This window comes from Fulmarus glacialis, unplaced genomic scaffold (assembly GCF_000690835.1).
Source record: "Fulmarus glacialis isolate BGI_N327 unplaced genomic scaffold, ASM69083v1 scaffold9408, whole genome shotgun sequence".
NCBI lineage: Eukaryota > Metazoa > Chordata > Aves > Procellariiformes > Procellariidae > Fulmarus > Fulmarus glacialis.
In genome coordinates this window covers 45,828-65,266 of record NW_009228920.1, presented here as the reverse complement: position 1 = coordinate 65,266, position 19,439 = coordinate 45,828, and the positions used below count along the sequence as shown (strand labels likewise).

At 36.2% G+C, this 19,439-nt stretch overlaps 1 protein-coding gene across 1 annotated transcript in view; it reads right to left on the bottom strand.

Annotated features, from left to right (window-relative positions):
- Positions 1-19,439, bottom strand: part of LMBR1 (limb development membrane protein 1) — a 59,554-nt gene that overhangs the window by 6,589 nt on the left and 33,526 nt on the right. Inside the window, exons 6-15 of the mRNA XM_009583654.1 lie at positions 15,724-15,850; positions 15,228-15,296; positions 12,721-12,785; positions 11,518-11,590; positions 5,326-5,406; positions 4,252-4,328; positions 3,929-4,006; positions 2,949-3,022; positions 2,625-2,715; positions 1,054-1,120 (exon numbers count right to left, since the gene is read on the bottom strand). Of these exons, the coding sequence (XP_009581949.1) occupies positions 1,054-1,120; positions 2,625-2,715; positions 2,949-3,022; positions 3,929-4,006; positions 4,252-4,328; positions 5,326-5,406; positions 11,518-11,590; positions 12,721-12,785; positions 15,228-15,296; positions 15,724-15,850 (802 nt within the window). The remainder of the gene's footprint in view (positions 1-1,053; positions 1,121-2,624; positions 2,716-2,948; positions 3,023-3,928; positions 4,007-4,251; positions 4,329-5,325; positions 5,407-11,517; positions 11,591-12,720; positions 12,786-15,227; positions 15,297-15,723; positions 15,851-19,439) is intronic.

The following is a 19,439-nucleotide window of genomic DNA, read 5'->3' as shown; positions in this document are numbered from 1 at the left end:
AATAGAACTCATCATCTGTAGATATACACAGCATGAAAATATACAGTATAGTTTACCAGAAAATATTAACTACTCTTGACTTGACAGTATTCTGGTTGAAAAGAAAATCAGCTACAGAACTATTATGTACACATTACTGGTCTGAGGGCCTGCGCTCAAACTCCTAAGCTTGTACTTAAGACTCGTACAGCCCGAGGTGAAGATTTTTGTTTTGTTCTGTTTAATGTTCCCAATGAAATTCACATTAGCTGCAAGTATTCTGCATTACTTAAACATGTAATAGCCTTGCAATCTAACTTCAAGAATTCAAGCTGATGATTACCTAATTAAATTAAGTGAAGATACAAAACATCTTGTCTTTCGAACTGGTTAAAATAGTTTTTCCACTTCAAGTACTACTGCCAGTTCTTAACAATAAAATCAGAACTTCTTCAGTGCTACTATGCTGGATTCCAAATTTTTATATTTGAAAACTGAAGTAACAAAGAATGCAAGCAGATTATTTCAGGGAAAATGAAAGTAGCCTTGTATCATTGCTGATAAAAAACTTAACAAGTGAAGAGTCATTAACTGTTTTTAAAAAGACATTTGCACTCAACGTTATCTCAAATTTTATACCTGAAATCCCCAAATGTATTTTTTTCACAAAAACTGAGCACTGTAATTTCACAGTGAACATGAAACTATTTTTTACTGTCCTGAACAACAACCTCCGTATCTATTCTTCTCACCATCTCCTGTTTTAAGTTTAAAATCTGACCTGCCTTCTAAAAAAAACATATTCTCTAGAAAATGCTTTGCATCTTTTTTTTTTTTTTTACAATGTATGTTCTGCAGTTCTGTATGTAGAATGTATGTTCAAGAGCTCATGTTGTGTAGAAAAGAAGGCCACACATACATGCTCCTTCTATTGAAAGTGATGGCAAATTAAATACATACTATGAAAGGTACAACTACAGGTTGTTCTTTTTTCCTTGTTTGTTTTTGGTTTTTTTTTTTTAAACTCAATTAAACATCCTTTATTACAATGTTTTATACTTCCATTTCACTTACCCAGTGTCCTTGACATCACTGGCAAAGCAGAGCTCAGCACCAAGATTGAGACACAGTTTCCAATGATCTGTTTGAAAATGACAAAACAACAAACAGCATTTAAATTATAAATGGGATTGCTGAAGAGAGAAAAAAAAAAGAAAAAGACAAAACAGTGGTCGAGATGAAAAAGAAGAATTCCTAAAAGTTACATTCTTCAAACTGAACCTAAAGCAATTTACAATAATATATTGTTAGTCTTGCTTACTTCTGTCACACTTCTCCTTATGGTGTTACACAAGATGAAGATGATCCAAGAGACAAGGTAAAAAACCAAATCAAATATGTAATCATTTGCCTTTAATCAAAAGTGTTACGTATGCTTAGATTCAAAATAATTCAAAACGACTGTGTTGCAAAGCACCAACTGTTTACTTAATTCCTGCAAAGTTTTTATAAAAGAACCACTCCACGGGCTTAGAATAGATGACTGATACATCAGCTTAAGCTTTGTATGTAACTGCTTGCAGGATTAGCATTATTTAAAAAATTACAACAAAGAGCTTCCTTTCAATTGAATGCCTGTTGACTACTTTAAATAGTACGAAAAAATTCACAGCTGTTAGATTTTACTAGATTTTTTTTTTTTTTTTAGTTTTTGTGAAGCCTTTATAAAGAGTAATTGAAACTTTCTCTCACAAGGGATCACTTTCTTCAACTCTAATTCTATTAGAAACTAAAAGAAAAAAAAAACAGAAAACTTCTTGAAAATAGGTAGACATTTGTGCATTCACTATTTCTACACTACTCCTGGTGTACTGTAAACAATCAATAGAAAGCATTAAGAACATTCCAACTCCCTACTACCTATCTACTATAACCATTCTGTGTGTTACCTACTTTCTCACTTCCAACAATTTATGGTAAAAATGTCTTTATCCATTACTTTAAAAAAAAAAACCAAACAATGAAACACATTGAAAAAATAATTAAATTCAACATCTGTTCCTTGGTTACTGATCACCTCCCCTTGTCAGCTGTGGGAATATTTTGCCAAAAACCTAAGCATGTTCTTCCGCATTAGGTAACAGTATTTCTTATTCTGAAGCCAGTGCTAAATTGTAGAAAGTCAAATTAGCCTCAGACTGCAAAATGTTGCTGAATAGATCTCCTCAGTCTTAGTTTAATTATTCAAATTTGAATTACTTTGTCTGTATTACTTCTAGCAACCAAGTTCTTCAGATTTCAAACAAGCTCCCTGAAGTACAGTTAGCACAATCAAAGTTACTCATTAGCAATACGTTTCCTTTGAAAAAAGTTCTTTCACTAGCTTTTCTATAGCTAGTTAACAAGCTCTGCTATTCCCGGCTTTTTACAAGTGAATGGATGCCATCCAAACTAAACAGAGCACATCCTTTTTCCCACTCATTCAGCATTTTGAAAATCTTCCAGTTTGTGTTTACGCAGCTTACAAACAAATACTGATCACTGCAAATGAGCCATTCAGGGCAATTACTAACTAAAAGAGTCAGTTTGTCTTGGGTGGCAAGAAAGAGAGGAGGGGGCCATCACCATCACAGACTTTACCTTACCTTTGTCATAGTTGTGTCATCCTTCCTGGGAGTGAAATTTTCAAAAAAACGAAGACTGTAGAAGCCGACGACAGAGGATACCATAAGATAGCTGTGAGAATCAAGGAAAAAGGAACCTCCAAGGAATGCAAGTTTCACTCAAGTTCTCAGCAGTCTCCTAAAAGTCTTAAGAACCAAAGAAAAATAACAAAAACACTTCGAGTGCTTGAGAAGGACTGACCTATCTCTTTCTTCTTTCCAGGCAAGTGTCTTAGTAAATTACCAGTGTCCCAGAAAACTAGACAGAATACTTGTTAACAGACAGAATTCTTAAAGAAAGGATACAAAATCAAAATGATTTCAAGTGCTGCTCCAACAAAACCAAAGGTGGATAGGGAGGCATTTCCTATTCCAGGCCCCTACAAGGGGGGAAAAAAAAAAAAAAAAAACAACTTTGAATAATTTAATAAAATACACGCAACTGTTCATAAAGTTAACTTCTACCAGGACCAAAAAAACTAACATCTTACACGAAATACAGCCTTTTCTCAAGTCAGTATTAAAGGGGCATTCTGATGTTCTAGCCTGCAAGTCTCCTATCCTATGCAATTGCATCACCTAGCTTTCAAACCTGAGTGAAATGTATTACTAAGATGGAAGGTATAATGATTCACATTTTATGCATGCTGCATCTACCCACCATGCTGCATTTTATACATATTTCATTACTCTGGAAACTAAAATAAGAGGTCTCAAAAGAAGACACTTCTAGTTGTTCGCAGTACCATAGGCAAAGTGGCCATCACCACTAAACACCTTTTATAGCTCTGCAAGCTCATATACAGCTATACACAGGGGAAAGTATTACCAAGTTAATAAAAACCCCTCATGATTAAAGACGCTACTACTCAATGTGCTGTTCTTTACTTTCTTGAAGTATTTTTATAATAAAGGAGGAAAAAATGTCCTGTTTTCTAAGAGGTACACAAACCAAGACAGGCTTTTCATACTGGTTTTTAACATAGTTTCTTAAATTGAACATGTATTCCATATAAAAGTAGGAGACATGAGTAAAATGCAAACTCCAGATTACTGATCTACTTTACTGAATCACTGTATTTCATAAAGATTCTAGACTAGTTTTATTAAGAACTCACTAGAACATGACATGTAATAAATGTTTATGTGTGCACATGACCGAAACAAAGTCAAGGTTGAGGCTCATTAGTTTCAGTGTTATTAAAGCAGAAGTTCTCACGTGCATTTTTGTAAAGGCTCCAAAGCTTTACTAAAGTTACAAAAATCATAAGGGAAGTTTACTTTACCCCTGATCCCTTTGGCATTGCAGTCTCATCAACCAACAGGTACAGAATGTTGAGAGCAACTAAGAGGACTGAGATGGACTATAAAGAAGTAGAAACATTCTTGTTATTTAAAAGTATTCCACATTTTTAAAATGTATATATTTATCCTCACCAGATTTCATAATGTTAAGGTCTCTTAAAATGGTCAAGAAAAGAGTATCAAGTTTGTTGCTTAAACACACATCACTCAAAAATTTTAAAACTATTCCCCCAAATGACCAAAGAATTCTTCATACTTTCTCTGTTGGGGAAAAAGAAAAAAAAAAGAGTGCAAAAATTCTTACCGTCTCAATCAGTAGCAATATCATAACAGCTGGATAGACTAAATTCCTTTCCCAAGCAGAAGCTTTTTTCCGCCGTTCTGTTCAGAAGAGAAAAACAGAAGCTTAATACCATAGATCATCTTAGAATAAAACAAGTGAAAATAATTTAGCTATCTATAAGCTCGTTATAACTATAGGTAACAAAAGTAATCTTATATTGAACCGACACCAACCAATTCATAAAAATATCCACCCTGAAGAGCTGTACAAAGCAATGCCAAAACTATGAAGCCTCTTTAGAGAAAGGCTGGTGAGACAGAGAAGCAGATCTTTCTTTCTTGTTTACAGGCATGTTTCACCATAACATTTTTTTCCCCAGCAAACAGCAGTTCTGCAAAGTTTAAAATATAATGTATTTAAAAATATGCTGTTTACATGTATATTTTAGTACAACCTAAAGGGAATTTCAAATATTTAAACAGTATCTTCCTCTCATAACATAAGGCAAGAAAGACAGCACTAACCCACCGGACATCACTAATATGCCTAAAAAGAAAACCCAACAACTTTTTCTTACCACAATCTTAGTTTTGCAAATAACACATGATAAATGCAAAATCCTGCAAGCCTTTGAGTGGCTGCCATCACCAGAAGTATCAGTTTTAAAAGACACAAACCTGCTAAGAATTATTTTACTGTTCTTAAACACAAATTGACTTTCATAGAAATAATTCAAAAACAGACAGGAAAGTAATGTCTTAGATTACCCCAAATAATCATAAGCATATCATTATATATGAAAAGACCGTGCTATTGAGCTCCATGCAAGGAAGTCAAGAGTGTTACTTTTTCTCTAAAATTATGTTAAAAATAAGATCCAAATCAGACTCCCTACTTAAATTTGTTTGTTAGAGGGGCGCAATGATTCCATGTAATGTATTTGCAGAAACTATGACAATTTGAAAGGACTGCAAATGCACAAATTTGGTTAAGAACAAACTGGAATCAATCAAGTGACTGCTACAAGCTAAACAGCATTTCAAGGTCATTTATTAAACTGCAATCCACATGAAACAGTAGAAAAAAGTTTATTACCTAGATTTGTTTTCTTGCTTTTCACTTTTTCAAGCTCCCGTTCCAACTCTACTGTCTGGTATTCCACCGTGGAAGATATACCTTTTAAAAGAGAAGATAGTATTTTCTTTTGGATGAGACTAACTATAGTACTGTAAGACACTGTGACAATTCAGATTTAGGAAGCATCACATTAACACTTGTGGCTTTCAACTGCAGGTGTTTCTTTGAGACTCTTCAACTACTTCTCAAAAAACAGAGGCTTAGTCAAGAACCCTCTAATTCTGTCTAACCTGAGGAGTTCAACACATCAGAGGTTTCACAGTGTGACCTTCTCTGATCCCTGACTAGTCTGTTGACCAGCTGCTGCAAGAATGAAAAGAACAGCTACTGCTGAACTGTTGCACAGGTCCAAAAACCAGTTATAGTGTGGCAGCCTGACACAGGATGTCTCAAATGCCTCATTCTTGTATCTCTATATGATTCATATATCAAGATGTAAAGAATCTCTGGATGTCCTTCAAGGGCATTATTATTATTTAGCAACTTAAAGATAAAGTGGACCTTTGTCTCCAAACGAAGTAAGCTGGTGGCTGGACCTCCAGTTTCAGCTTCTGCCCCTCCCTCCCTTTCCCCAGTCCTTTTTACTCAGCAAATTCAGTTTCCATACTGCTGACCTGCTTGTTGACATGTCTTTTGCTCATATCAGTTTGCCTGATTTGGTCAGTCTCTCTGTGCCACAGAGCTCCCTCTGACAACCACAGTCAGATCCTCCTCACAACCACCCATGAGACCATATTCTTTCACTTTGCTTTTTACAGTTTACAGCATATGTATGTTACTGTTGTGCAACTCCTCAAACCCTCTCCTCTACACCAGCTGAAAACTGACAACCGCAACATTAATTCCTCTCTCCCTTGCTAATTTTCTGCCCAAAAGTTACTCAGCAACCCTTCCTCCTATCCCTACACAGGGATTTTCCCCTCTCCATCCTTTTTCTCTTCAACCTCCCATTCTCTTCCAACCACCCATCTTTTCCAGTGCAAGCACACTGTGGTTTCTCTCCTTGATTCCAATTCCTCTACAAACATTGCAGTGTTCAAGCAATGATACAGCTCTGAAATGCTGACCAGAGATCTGCTATTTCAGTTCTAATCTCATTATTTCTACTTTAGCTTTTACTCTTTGCAATCACAAACTGGAAATATTCTTCCTGGGATAAGTTAGAAACACTCTCCACTCACCTTTGCCCCACTTTCACCCCTTTTATTTCTGAATAATCTCACCTGAAAATAAGTTAAGAAGGCTCATATTTTCCCTGTCTATTCCAAGCCAATCTCACTGTGTGAAAACACTCTGTGGCAGTGACAGTTCAAGGTCAAATAAACCCTAAGTCCTCTCTGTTATCTTCTTTCTCGATTTACATTGCCACCCTTCACCTGTTGGCCATTCCCCACCCTCGGCCTCACCTTTGATTGCAGGCTAACCTGTAATAGCACCATGCTCCAGATACATTTTTTTTTTTTTTTTTAAAACACTCTCTAATAAATTTCTATGAGATTAATAGTCTTGTCCAGGCTTTTATCTCGTATCTTGATAATTTGCCTACAAAAACTAAACAGCACTTAGGTTGCTGGCACATTAACACTACTTTATAGTCCAGTCTCATTATTTCCTTATTTTCTGTTGTCTGCTCATCCATGCAGCAATCTCAGTACAAGATAAGAAGGTAAATTTCTCATCCCATCCAGCCCCCACATTCTCCATATTCCAGCACACTGAAGTCCTACCTGGAAACCAAGAAATACAAGAGTATTTCTTGGACTTTTTTTTAAACTTTTACTCTTTTTATTTCAGAGTATTAATACTGATTTGTTCAGTGCAGTCAAATTATCAGTGAGGCATCCAACTGTTTCAAAACTTAATTTTTAAATGTTTAATTACCTGCTTCTTTCACACACATTTTTGCATATAACACATAACCTCTGTGCTATGCCTAAACATTTATCTTTGATGTCAGTGATATAATGTATATGTGGTAATATTTACAGTGGCTTCAAATAAGTAAGTATCTCAAATCCCAGGACTAACCAGCAAGACCTACAAATGCTGTTTTGTAACAACTTCTATTCACTTGAAGTACCTGCAATATGAATGTCAGTTTAATTTCTCAGGTTTTTTTTAAACAAGAAATCATATGGGGTTTTTTAGAAAAAGGGTTTTTTTTAAAAAAAAAAAAAACACTCATTATAAAAATAAGCTTTTGTGCTGATGCATTCCCTCTGAAAAAAGTCTGAAACATCTGTTTTATAGAATGACTAATAACTATGAGTTGAAGAAAGGATAGCTATAGAGGACAGTGGAAAAAGTCTCAAGAACTTCTTAATGGAAGAAGTTGAAAAAGTAAGAAAACTCAAGTTAGCATCTGACATTTTCTTCTTCTCCATAATTGATTCAGGGGTCTCTGAGGAAAAGCTTTATTCAAGATATATGTTGTTTCCTCCCCTTAATATAAAAATCCAGAGCTCAAACCACTGATATTCATGGGATTCTCTCCAAAGTCAGGATGACCACATTAGGTCCCTAAGAGACACTTCAGTAGAAATCCTGAATCATATTTAAGTGCTGTTGTAGTTCCTCCTTAAAAGTAGTAGCAAACAACAGGTTGCTATACAAAAGGATATTTTACGAGAGGGGAAGGCAAAGTTTCAGATCAGTCAAAAGACTATTTGAAAAGGATGCAGCTAAATTCATAAAAGCTCTATAACATTAGCTTTATTTCAAACATGCACAAAGTTCAATGTCAGCGCTGTCTAGCCAATAAATCAAATTGGTAGACGAGACTTGTTTGGACTAGCAATGAAAAGTTAGAAGGGATTCTCCAAGAAAGCCACAAAGCAGCTCATTTAAGGTCAATTTAACGGTATTATTCTATTTTTCTTCCAGCCCCGACATAAGATTTCAGTACCTCAAAGGAAATTGTAAGAGTATCTATTTGCATTCCCCCTAGGTGATTGGCAGTTCAACACCAATTAGTTCAAAATTACACTGTTACTAGCGTGCAATAAAAACAACACCTTTCATCTTTCTTACCTATGTAAGGATACCTTCAGAGCCAATAACTTTGATCAAGTAAGTATTTTTGATCCTACCCCACCCGTCTCTTTGGATTCAGGAAAACTAATAGCTGAAGGCAACTTTTTTCTTTTAATATAAAAAAGTCCCAGCTTTATTCTTCGACTGTAGGAGTGATGTGGGTACTGAAATGTAATACACTGGAAACAAACATTTTCCCAAAGCCCAGTATCTCTTCAATAGATAAAAATACTAGGGTAGATAACACAATCAAACTTTCCCCTCCCTCCTCCGATTTTCAGTTATACACTGGAGACATCTGAGAAGGAAGAAAATCAGTTCCGCAAAGAAGATATGCAGTTTCACAGTTAGATTTTTTTTTTTCCAAATATGAAGAGCTTTAGAGAATACTCTATCAATTGCATCACCACCACCATAGTTACATCTATATGAAACAAGAAGGGCACCAGCTCACACAGCTAAGCTTTTTTCCTCCTCTGAAAACAGAGATTTTACCCAGCCTATTCAGTGGGAACAGTGATTCGTTATCCCCTTCCCATGCCCAGGCATTGTCTGAAGAAATATTAATTAGGACAGGGCAGAGCAGTGCTAGGAGTGTGATAGCAACTATTCCACCAAGAAAAAAGAAAAATCAGCACTGACAATCACCAAGTATTGCTTAAGCCTGTGCTCTGGTCTTCTTCAGTTTTAATTAAAGTTCAACTCTCATTTATATGGTTATACATATAAATGGAGTATATATTTCAGAATATATATACTGCAATATATACTGCAAAACTGTCCAGCAAGGTTACTTAAGCACATATATTTCCATTACCACAACTATGGAAGAGTTGCAATAGCCATGGCACGGGAAGTGTGTAGCATAATGTATCTGCTCCAATACAGCAACAAAAATACTTACACAATCTGTGTGTTAAGTCACAGATTATGGCCTCTAACATCACAGCACTACATTTATTGATGTAATTAGCACCACACCTCCATTTGTACACATTTTTAAAAAATGCAATAAATGTGATAAGCATGAGTCTTCATAGTTCTGGCAAAAATGGTGTCTATTTTTCTGGCATAAGTTGTATGTATTAGAAAGACTTCTGGGAGAGATGAAGCTTTCCATGCTTGCCACATAAATGAGAACCATTCTTAAAATTACTTAAATAATTACTCACAAAAATCTTGCAGAGTATCTTCTTGTGCATACAACATATTGCCTTCCACCTACATGCTCTATCCAAGTTTAGATTTTTATTTACTTTTCAGCTTAAGTCCATTAATTTTCTCTGCACACCAAACTATGAGTTGTCAAGCATTCCTTCGGATGGTGGTGTCAATACCATTCCCTCAGCATGTGAAACACAAGAATTCAGTTCCCTCTCCTGTCAAAGAACATTTAAGTCCCACATCTTTCACCTCTCACGAGTAGGCTGGTGAGAGCTCTGTGGAACATGGGCAGGTTGCAGTTCCACTTTACCCTGAATATCTTGAATACTACGATTCGCTGAAAGAGAATCCAGTCTTTCGGCTAGTGGTTAGGGGAGCCACCGGCACATGTTCTAAATCCAGATCCAATTAATAGATGCCTACAAACACACCAGGTACACCTCATGAATGATATTACTAAACTGCAACATAAACAACTGTTGCACAGACTTCTATGCAGAAAAACAGCAGACAGACATCACCTAAATAATCACATTCTCCACCTGAATAGTGGAAACCACTCTGCACTAGTTCTAATAGATACCTGAATAACTATTGGGTCATTTTTCTGTATCGTTTGTCTTGTACATAAGCACAATCACCATGACAACATAAAATACTCAGTAACAAATATTTTACAGTTGCTAGCTAACATCAAACACACAGAAAAATTATAATTACCCCATCACAGCTTCAAAGACATTCACTGCGTGCACCTTTTTGCGTGTCTGTATGTGTATGCGTATATATACGTGTATCAGTATAAAAACCTAAGCTTCCAAAACAGCAAAGGTGAACATTACTTTTAAACTGAAACCATGGCTGATTTTAGCATACAGAAGTCACTACTCCTCCACAAACTTTAAACACTGGAATAAAGGCGACCACCATGATCTACTGTTATCAAAGGTACTTTCCCTGACCAAGCAACTTCGAAAGGAGACTTACTGAGACTTGAAAGAAGAAAAGACTGAGATATATGACAGAAGACTGCAAAGTAAGAGAGAAAGGCAGGAAATGAAGAAAAATAAGGCTAAAATAAGTCATAAGACAACACAACAATGGATGTGTCATGACATGAATATTCTTTGGTCTTCCAACCTGAAGCAACTGTATAAATTGTGGATGGATAGCTCATCCATGCGGTTAAAAGCAATTCAGAAGAGAATTTGTACAACATCATTTCCAGGCTTATAGAATTGACATATTTTCCATAATTGGTGCCTGCCACGCTGCAATACTCTTTCTCTTAGAAGCCAAAGCTTCATACTGCTTTTGAAATACCTCAAAACAGAAACACCTTATCAAGAAGTGCAAAATTGTCATACTAAATACAAGAGGTCTAAAACATTTGTATAATTATTCATTGTAATTATTCATTAATAGAATTATTAAATTTATTAAATTCACCAAATAGCTCCTAGAATATAAAGGACTGCTCTGATGTTTAATGAATTATTACCTAAGATTCTAAATAATAATGAACTGAAACAGAAAAAATCCTCCAAATAAAAACCAAAACTCACCATGCAGGAAGTTGAGCCTCTTGCTAATATAAGTTCATTGTTCTTCAGACAAGGCTAAAATACAGTCATTTACCAATCCAAACTATTTTGCAGTAAGGGTGGTGGGTCTGGTCAACTACTCAATTTGCTTTCCTAGTCTCAGAATATTCACATATTAGAGCTGATGAACATGTTAAAAACCATCACAAAGCAAACCACACACACACAAGAGCCAATCTTGAACAACACAGTGAGCAATGAAATGTAAGCCTATAATGCTTGTTACATACTAAGATGTTGAAATCTTCTATTTTGAGAGAAGAGGCTATGTAACAGTGAGATCAATACTCGTGATCAGAACCACTCTACTCTAAATACTATATTTGAAGCAGTATCAGAACAAGCATACCATTAAGCCTCCTCTGAATTGCTTCTTCCTCTAAAGTGATGATATACATCTGCTCATCTAGGTCTTCAAGGATCTGTATTTGGAAACAGAAACATGAACTGAGTATCAGAGTCACTTGTTTTTCTGACTGCACTAATCTAGTCTAGGTTTGTTTTGTTCTAGTAACCTATATTTTAAATATATAGTCTACAACTTTACAATACTGATACAAATAAGAACTCCATGAAAGATTATTCCATTCTGTTACAGATCTATTTCTTTACTGTAAGCAAACTTTCTGTTAAGTTTTCATTTCAGGTTAAAGCTCTTATGTTCAGTTTCAATCTAAAGAGACTTAGGCAACAGGGGAGGGGACAGTACATCTGACCTATATCCAAATCATTTATAGGGAAAAAATTAACAACCTATCAAGCTTCACACTCAATTTGATTTAAACAAAAATAACTGCAAATTTTGAAAACGTACATTAAGTGTCTTTTCACATAAGCCAGTATTTCAAGCAAATATAAATTGCTATTGGAAGCTAAAACCAAATAAATGAAGTCTGTCTACCTTACTATCAGTTTTAAGCTTACAGATAGCAAAACACTATATATTTTCTTTGTATTTTCAGGGTTGAACTGACTAATGAAAAGGAATGCAAGACCTAAGTGCACCCAAATTTTAGTAAATACAAACTAGGAAACATGAGCAAAGTCACTAGAGCACTTGCACATGGTACAAACTTCTCCGTTCCCTCACAGCATTCAGTACAAGAACAGTAGAGTATCTATGTGTAACAAGTTCTTACAGATGTCAACTACCTACATTTCACCCATCTAAGTATACTCTCAGGTACCCTTCTTGTCATCCAGCCTTAGTTTGGTCTTGTATCCTTTGCTCCTGAACTCAGAACAAGCCCACGCTTTCCAGGCATTTGCAAAACAGACATAATAGGCAATAAATATTAATACTAGTAGCAGTTATATAAATTTGAAAATCAGAGGAAGTCTACACTATTAAAAAAAACTTTTTCTGTGGGGAAAAAAAAGGCTTTTGTGCTATATGAAAAATTTTAAACAAGTACATAAATACTGACTATAGAAACTCTGATGAACTGAAGAGAGGATTATGTAGAAGTGCAAGCATTCTGAAAGAAAGTACCCTAATGCCATTCTACCTTCTAACAGATACCACACAAGGACAGATATGTGTAACACTTACTGTTGGCTTCACCAGCAACTGACCCATTACTGTAAACATCCGTGAAAGTCCCACTGGCGTGCATACTGCAGAGGAAGAAAGATTATGCAAAACAGTGATTTGTAAGTCAAAGACCGATTTTTATTTGGATGTTCAATGTGCTATTCCACATATAACCAAATATGGTTTTGAAGAGAACTGCAAGAGCTTCAAACTCCAATACCAACTTTAAAACACACTGCTGTCATATGAATTCTGAACAAGACAAGCATCTCTCCCCTCCAAGAGCATAACCGTGAATTTTTTGTCAACAAGGAACACCATATAATCAGATATCTTAAACTTGCTCAAGTAATTATTTATTCAAAGCATGTGGCACCAGAGGCTATGTCTACACTAGTAAATTCAGTAGTGCCAGGATACATTCCTGGGCATTAAGACTTGATTGTCTACACCAGTAAACTGTTAAAACTATCCCTGGCATGATTTGCCCTGGGCCAGTTAGCACTTTCCCAAACAACTCCCAGGTGCAGTTCTGGAGTTCATGCAGTCCAGGAACCATTATCATGAGACAGTATGTACACAACCACTTTCTGCAAACTGCAGTATCATGGATGGAATGACACTAGTTGGCCACAGCACTGGAGAACATCTCAGGCACATTTAATCTATTAGCACAGGTGTAGCTGTAAGATCAAGAAATCATGCATGAAGCTGCTTTGCCCTGAAAGTTATACTGCAACTTCAGTTGATAGTAGGCCCAGCTACCAGATTTTACGCTACTTTTCTATGAAATAGCAATTGGCCATTTTTTATCGTAGCCTGTGATGATTTCCAGGTATGGTGCATATATGTTTGTTGGGAGAAAGGCTCAAACCGTGATAATAAAAAATTACTAATAAAAATCAACAGTTTAGGGAGAACAGCCTTCAAATACTGAAGTGTGTAGGAGATGGAAGGAATTTGTAACAGTATGGATGAGGATATACATTTATAGTTTCCATTACAATAAAACAGTGTTGTCAAAAAAAGAAGCAGCACACAAGATTTTGTAGTGAGGATTACATTTATTTTTATTAACTAGTGTTTCACTATGACTACTATGTATTACAAGAAAAATACAAGAGTATTCAAAAAGGCTAACTTAAGCTAGTCTTCCTTTACTACAGAGGAGAAAAGAGAAAGGAAGCGATGCTCGAAATCACCGCTGCAATAAGCCTTACTCATACACTGCTTCAGCAATTAAACCAGATCTAATGAAGCTCTACCCCAGCATCTACCACTTTCTCACTGCTGTATGCTGCCTGTTCAGCTATACAGATATAACAGCTTGGAGGGCCTTAAATAATTTCAGTGATTTGCTTGTATAAATTACAAATAACTCTTCCAAAAATTGGCATTTAGTCCCAATTATTTTGGTGAACTGGTTTACAATAGCCCCAGAACACACTCTGTGTTCTCAGCTCTGCCGAAACAAACTGCAATCAGATGTAGGAAGTTTGTAAGCCAACTTCCCCATTAAAACATTCAGCAACTGTCCGACAGCCTACGTGAGACATTCAGAAACACTTTTTTTTTTCCCCACTTCCCCCCCTCCCTCCGTTAAAGTGGATTTAAGAATCTCCACGTACAGAGAATCTAAGGAGACTCACCAAGGCCTCTGTGAGCAACACCTTTCAGAGACAGATCCGCTTAGTTTTAAGGAAGTTTCAAACTATCATACCCCACCCTTTCTCCACAGTGACAGCCTTGTAAGTGTTAGCTGTAAACCTATAAAGCCTGGAGAACAGGTGAAACCATGATAATCTAGAAAGTGAGATGTTCTGTCCCCCTCTCAGGAATTTTCTAGAAATCATTTGGGGAGGGCGGGAAGGGGATGGGGCTGAAATTATAAGTGGGATTTGGAGCCTTCCATCATCTTATTCCCCTAAACACAGATGACAACTCTGGCTGGGACCAGTTGGTATAAGGCTGGTTTTTTTACTGCATTTGTTTTACATGCAATCATATAACTGACCTCCAGACTGGCCAGATACCAGTTTTGTGATTATGAAAGCTAACTGCACTGTATTCCAACTTCTGTCTATACAGGAAGATTTTCAATTAAAAAAACCGAAAAAGGATCATTTACTGAATATAGGACAAACCAAGTGTTCCAAAATAACTTTCTCTCCATACTACTGACCTCCTGCAGACATTTCATTTAAAAATTGTGCTTTTCTCTGCCGAGTGGAGTCCCTACTTTTCAAATACCTGCTTTAAAAAGTTAAACATTGAAATTATTTTGGGTGAGGTGTGAAATTCCTCAAAACCTGAAAGTGTAAGGTAGCATTTGTTCACAACCTTCAGAACCCAAGTCTAACAAATTTACTCCTAAATTTAAACTTAAGAATGAAAAAAAACAACCCAAAAAACATTTTTCACACTCTTAACTTTCACAATATTAATTTTCACAATAAACAACAGTTTCCTTTAATCTTTAAAAACAAAAATCATTCGTCTTTTGGAATAATCAGGACAATACTTACACAGAAGTAACAAGCATCCCATCAGTGATATACAGGAATATAAATACGGGAGGTAGAATTCCCAGAGGTCTGTAAAGCAAATATTGAGCACAGCCTTAGCTTATTACAAATAGGCTACTTATGTCACAAATAAAAATGAATTAAATTCTTTTCTTAAGCGTTCAGGATTGAACAATTGTTATTTTCAAGTATAAACTAAGAATTAGTCAGTTAATAATCCTGCAGGCAACTAAATCCCAAGTACTTTAGGTTGAAAAATATCTTCAGCTTTTATCACTTCAGTCACTTGTTTTTAACATACCTCATGTCCACATGAGCATGGAACTTCTCAGCATGCTAAAAACGGATTTAACAGAAAAAATGGTATTGCCTAAATTAATACAGCTTCTTCACAACCTCAATACTCACATAGCATTTACTAGAAATACATTTAATTGAAAACATCCATTTCCTGAATTAAAATTAAAACTAGTGTGGTGTTTTTTAAATTCCATACCATACAAAGACTCCATACTGGCAGCATCATTGTCTATGAGTGCTGAAGCCACCCATACAATTCCAAGGATGAGCAGTGCAAGAAGAATAAGCATTACAAGGGTTTCCAAAATGCGTGCTCTGATGCCCTGTGGGCAGAAGAGGGGAGAGGGAGGAAAGAACACAGCCAAGAACTTTGAATCAGATATTTTCAAACATAAGAAAAATAAAAATAAATAGCAGTTCCTTCTTCCTAAATATATACTCACATTTTATCATGTAGACAAAAGCATAACATGTAATGCACATTTAAAAGGCAGTGCATAAAAAAAGGAAGTACTTATGGCTTTATAGTGCCCAGATTGCGTTTTTCCCCTTAAAACCACAGAAAAATGTTTTAAATTGCATATGCCTCACAGTTCTCATTAATCTCATTATTCCATAAAGTATTCTTTATACCATATGATTTTGCTCGAGCATTTTTAAAAGATGGATTACTTTTCTAATACTTTCAGCAAAGAAAGTGGATTAGCAAATTTTTATCTATGATTCTAATCAAGGGAATGGAAAGCCAATTATGGCAAATAGCCAAATGGCCCAGCAAGCATTAAACTCTGCGCAGGTACAATGCACCAATTTAGTTAAAATACATTCTTCAACTGCAATTGCTTCTGCACCATTCCTCACAGTCTTCAGAGCCCTCAAGCGTACGGTTGGAGTACTGCTCGCTCTTAGCCTGCCCAGACACTGCAGCTGCTGCAGCCACATCCATCACCTCCCATCCTTACATGCTCCGTGCTGAATGAAACACGTACGTCTTGCTTACAACACACACAAATCACAGGTCTACAAGATTATATCATAGCATTTGCTCTTGAGTCTGAACGCTAATTTTACTAATTTCAAGCAATAGAGCCATTGGGACATTTTCTTCAGACATCCTTGCCATTAAGGGACCATCAGATTGCTGTTCACGTAACAATTTTATTTTTATTTTTCTTCACTTGCCAGTATACACCTCCACAAGCAAACCCAATCTCTTGTTTCTCACACAGGTTCACCCCAACTTGGGCATATTCCACTGGAAAGTCTACTTTACAGGTAAAAGCAGAAAGTTTGTTTTACTTTATTGTTTCTCTACTTTTATCACCTCTTCCCTCACTGCTTAACACAAGAGGGTAATCTTTACATAACTCTGAAAATTATGCTCCCTATATAATCACTGCATCCAACCATGAATGAGGACTTCCAGCATCCTAACCATGAGCACTGATCTCTTCTAGCACACCAATTCCTCTCTGCCATCAGTCCTCTGCAGAACAGATAGCATGAAGGGAAAAACAGACAAAAAGAGACCTTCACAAAATTCCCCTTAAGGCTTAAGCAGGCAGATTAAGTCCAACTCTGTAAAGGATCTCAAACACCAAATTTCAAATTAAAGGTAGTATGGATAGGATATGGATTTACTCCTAGAATGTATTTTGTGTACAATAAAAGCGGCTTTGAGGTTGTTAGAAGTTACTAAAAAGTTATTTTTGTAGTGCTCAGAAACCAGCTTTCAGTCTTCAATGAGTTATTTTGAAGGTGAGCATCTAAGCCAAATATATGTATTTGAAGATTAAATAGCCACATGTTTAAAGTTTTGAACTTGACCAATAAGTTACCCAGGAACAAACAGATTACAGTTAAAGTACTGAGCATTGATATAGAGCCTTCACTTCACAACAGAAGAAAGTCACAGGATTAGATGAAAACCCAAAACATTCAAGGATGCATGCACAGAGACCTGCTTTAAGCTTTCCAAAAACCTTGAAGACTCCTTTCCTCTCCCAGACAGAGGAAAATATTATAAAGTTACCTTCTGGGTTTCTGAAAGCCTTAGCCACAGAAAGTGGCTTCCTTACCTTTCCTACTATGGGACACATGCACAAATTTCAGCCTCTCTGACTTCAAGTTTCACAGCAACAGATTCTTCTGGACAAACATGGAAAATACTTCATTTTACATGGGGACCTGAACACCAAATCCTCCTCCCTTGGATGGAGTAGCACAATTGTCAAAACAGATAAACAAGAAATACACTGTGATGGAGACAGTCAACTGTAAATAATGTTTTTTCATGTTTGCTGCAAGTGTTCTCTGAAGACAGGTGAGATTAGGACAATACAAATAACACACTCTCTCAAAAAAAAGAGAGATGACCACAGCAAGTCCTCAGAGGTAACCATTGCTTTTGGCCAAAAGTACCATTGGCACAAACTCTAAAAAAGCCAGTTAGTTGCCTAATGAGCCTTCCCCATTTTTTGGTTTCCATGCTAATTTGAATAATCTTTGATTCTCAGAAAATTGTATCAATCTCCTGTTCTCACTAGGTACACCTATCTCTGCACCTATGTGATACATCAACAATACCGCAGTCTCATGTATGTATTGAAAAGCAGGACTGACAGTTCACTCCAAGGGCAAAACAATTTTTAATATTACACAGCACACACACACAAAATAGGATTCACACACTGATGGTCATTTTAAAATAGTAAAATAGTCACAGTGGAGTGACTAGATAGAAAAATTCTGTCATAAGCACTAATGAATACCTGGTAAGAGTCCAGGATTAAAAAAAAAAAAAAAATTAAAATGCTTAAAACACATAGGTAAATACTTAATCGCAATTAGGCACCCATAAGACTGTGCCCTATTAAAACATTAATGTTCCAAGCACATTAGTTCATACTTACATACATTAGCGTACCTGTCAAATAGCTGCCATTTATAAGGAATGAAAGGTACAGAATTTCCCCTCACGCATGCGCACGCACACATACACAGAGGAAACTTCTGGAGAATCACAGAATGGCTGAGGTTGGCAGGGATCTCTGGAGGTCATCTCGTCCAACCCCCCTGCTCAAGCAGGGCCATCCAGAGCAGGTTGCTCAGATATTCAAAAGTCCAGGCAGCTTCTGAATATCTCCAAGGATGGAGATTCCACAACCTGCCTGGGCAACCTGTGCCAGTGCTCAGGCACCCTCACAGTAAAAAAAAAAAAAGTGAGAAGTGAGCCTTAGACACCCTTACTACTTCTTATTTTTGCTGAAGGTAGTTTTGTTTGTTCAAGTGAAAAATTTAAAGCTTGAACATTATCATTAGTAACATCACTAATTTAAGAGCTGGGCAAAAATCCATACTCCTGACTGTGAGAACAGAGAGAAAAAACACATAAATACAAGCAACATTTCATTTTATTTCAATGAAAGCAAAACTATGCAAATAAACCTTGAAATTCAACACGGAGCAAAAACCTCTTCACTGACATTTTGGTTTTGGCTTAACATTTCTTCTTTGAGTCATTTCACTTCTCTCCCACAGCCCCATTATATTACTCAGATTTCTTAGATGAACCAAATGTCACGGCATATCTTCATGATACAGAATATACTGCCCCTTCTATTTCACATAATACTTGCTGCACTTCTTGAATCCCTTTACTCCTTGCATTTTTTTGCGTGAAAAGGAGCATTAGAGTCTGCCATCTTCAAAAACAGCAACAATCCCATCCAAAACTGGAGATTTCAAATCAGCCTGTACGAGTACATTTATTGTTCATGTTCAGTCTACACCATTGTATCTGTCTTGAGTACAGAATTAACAAATGAGTACATTATGAAAAAAACGCATAGTGTAGGTTTGACTACTTCAAATTAGCATTTGTTTGTTCAAGTGAAAAATTTAAAGCTTGAA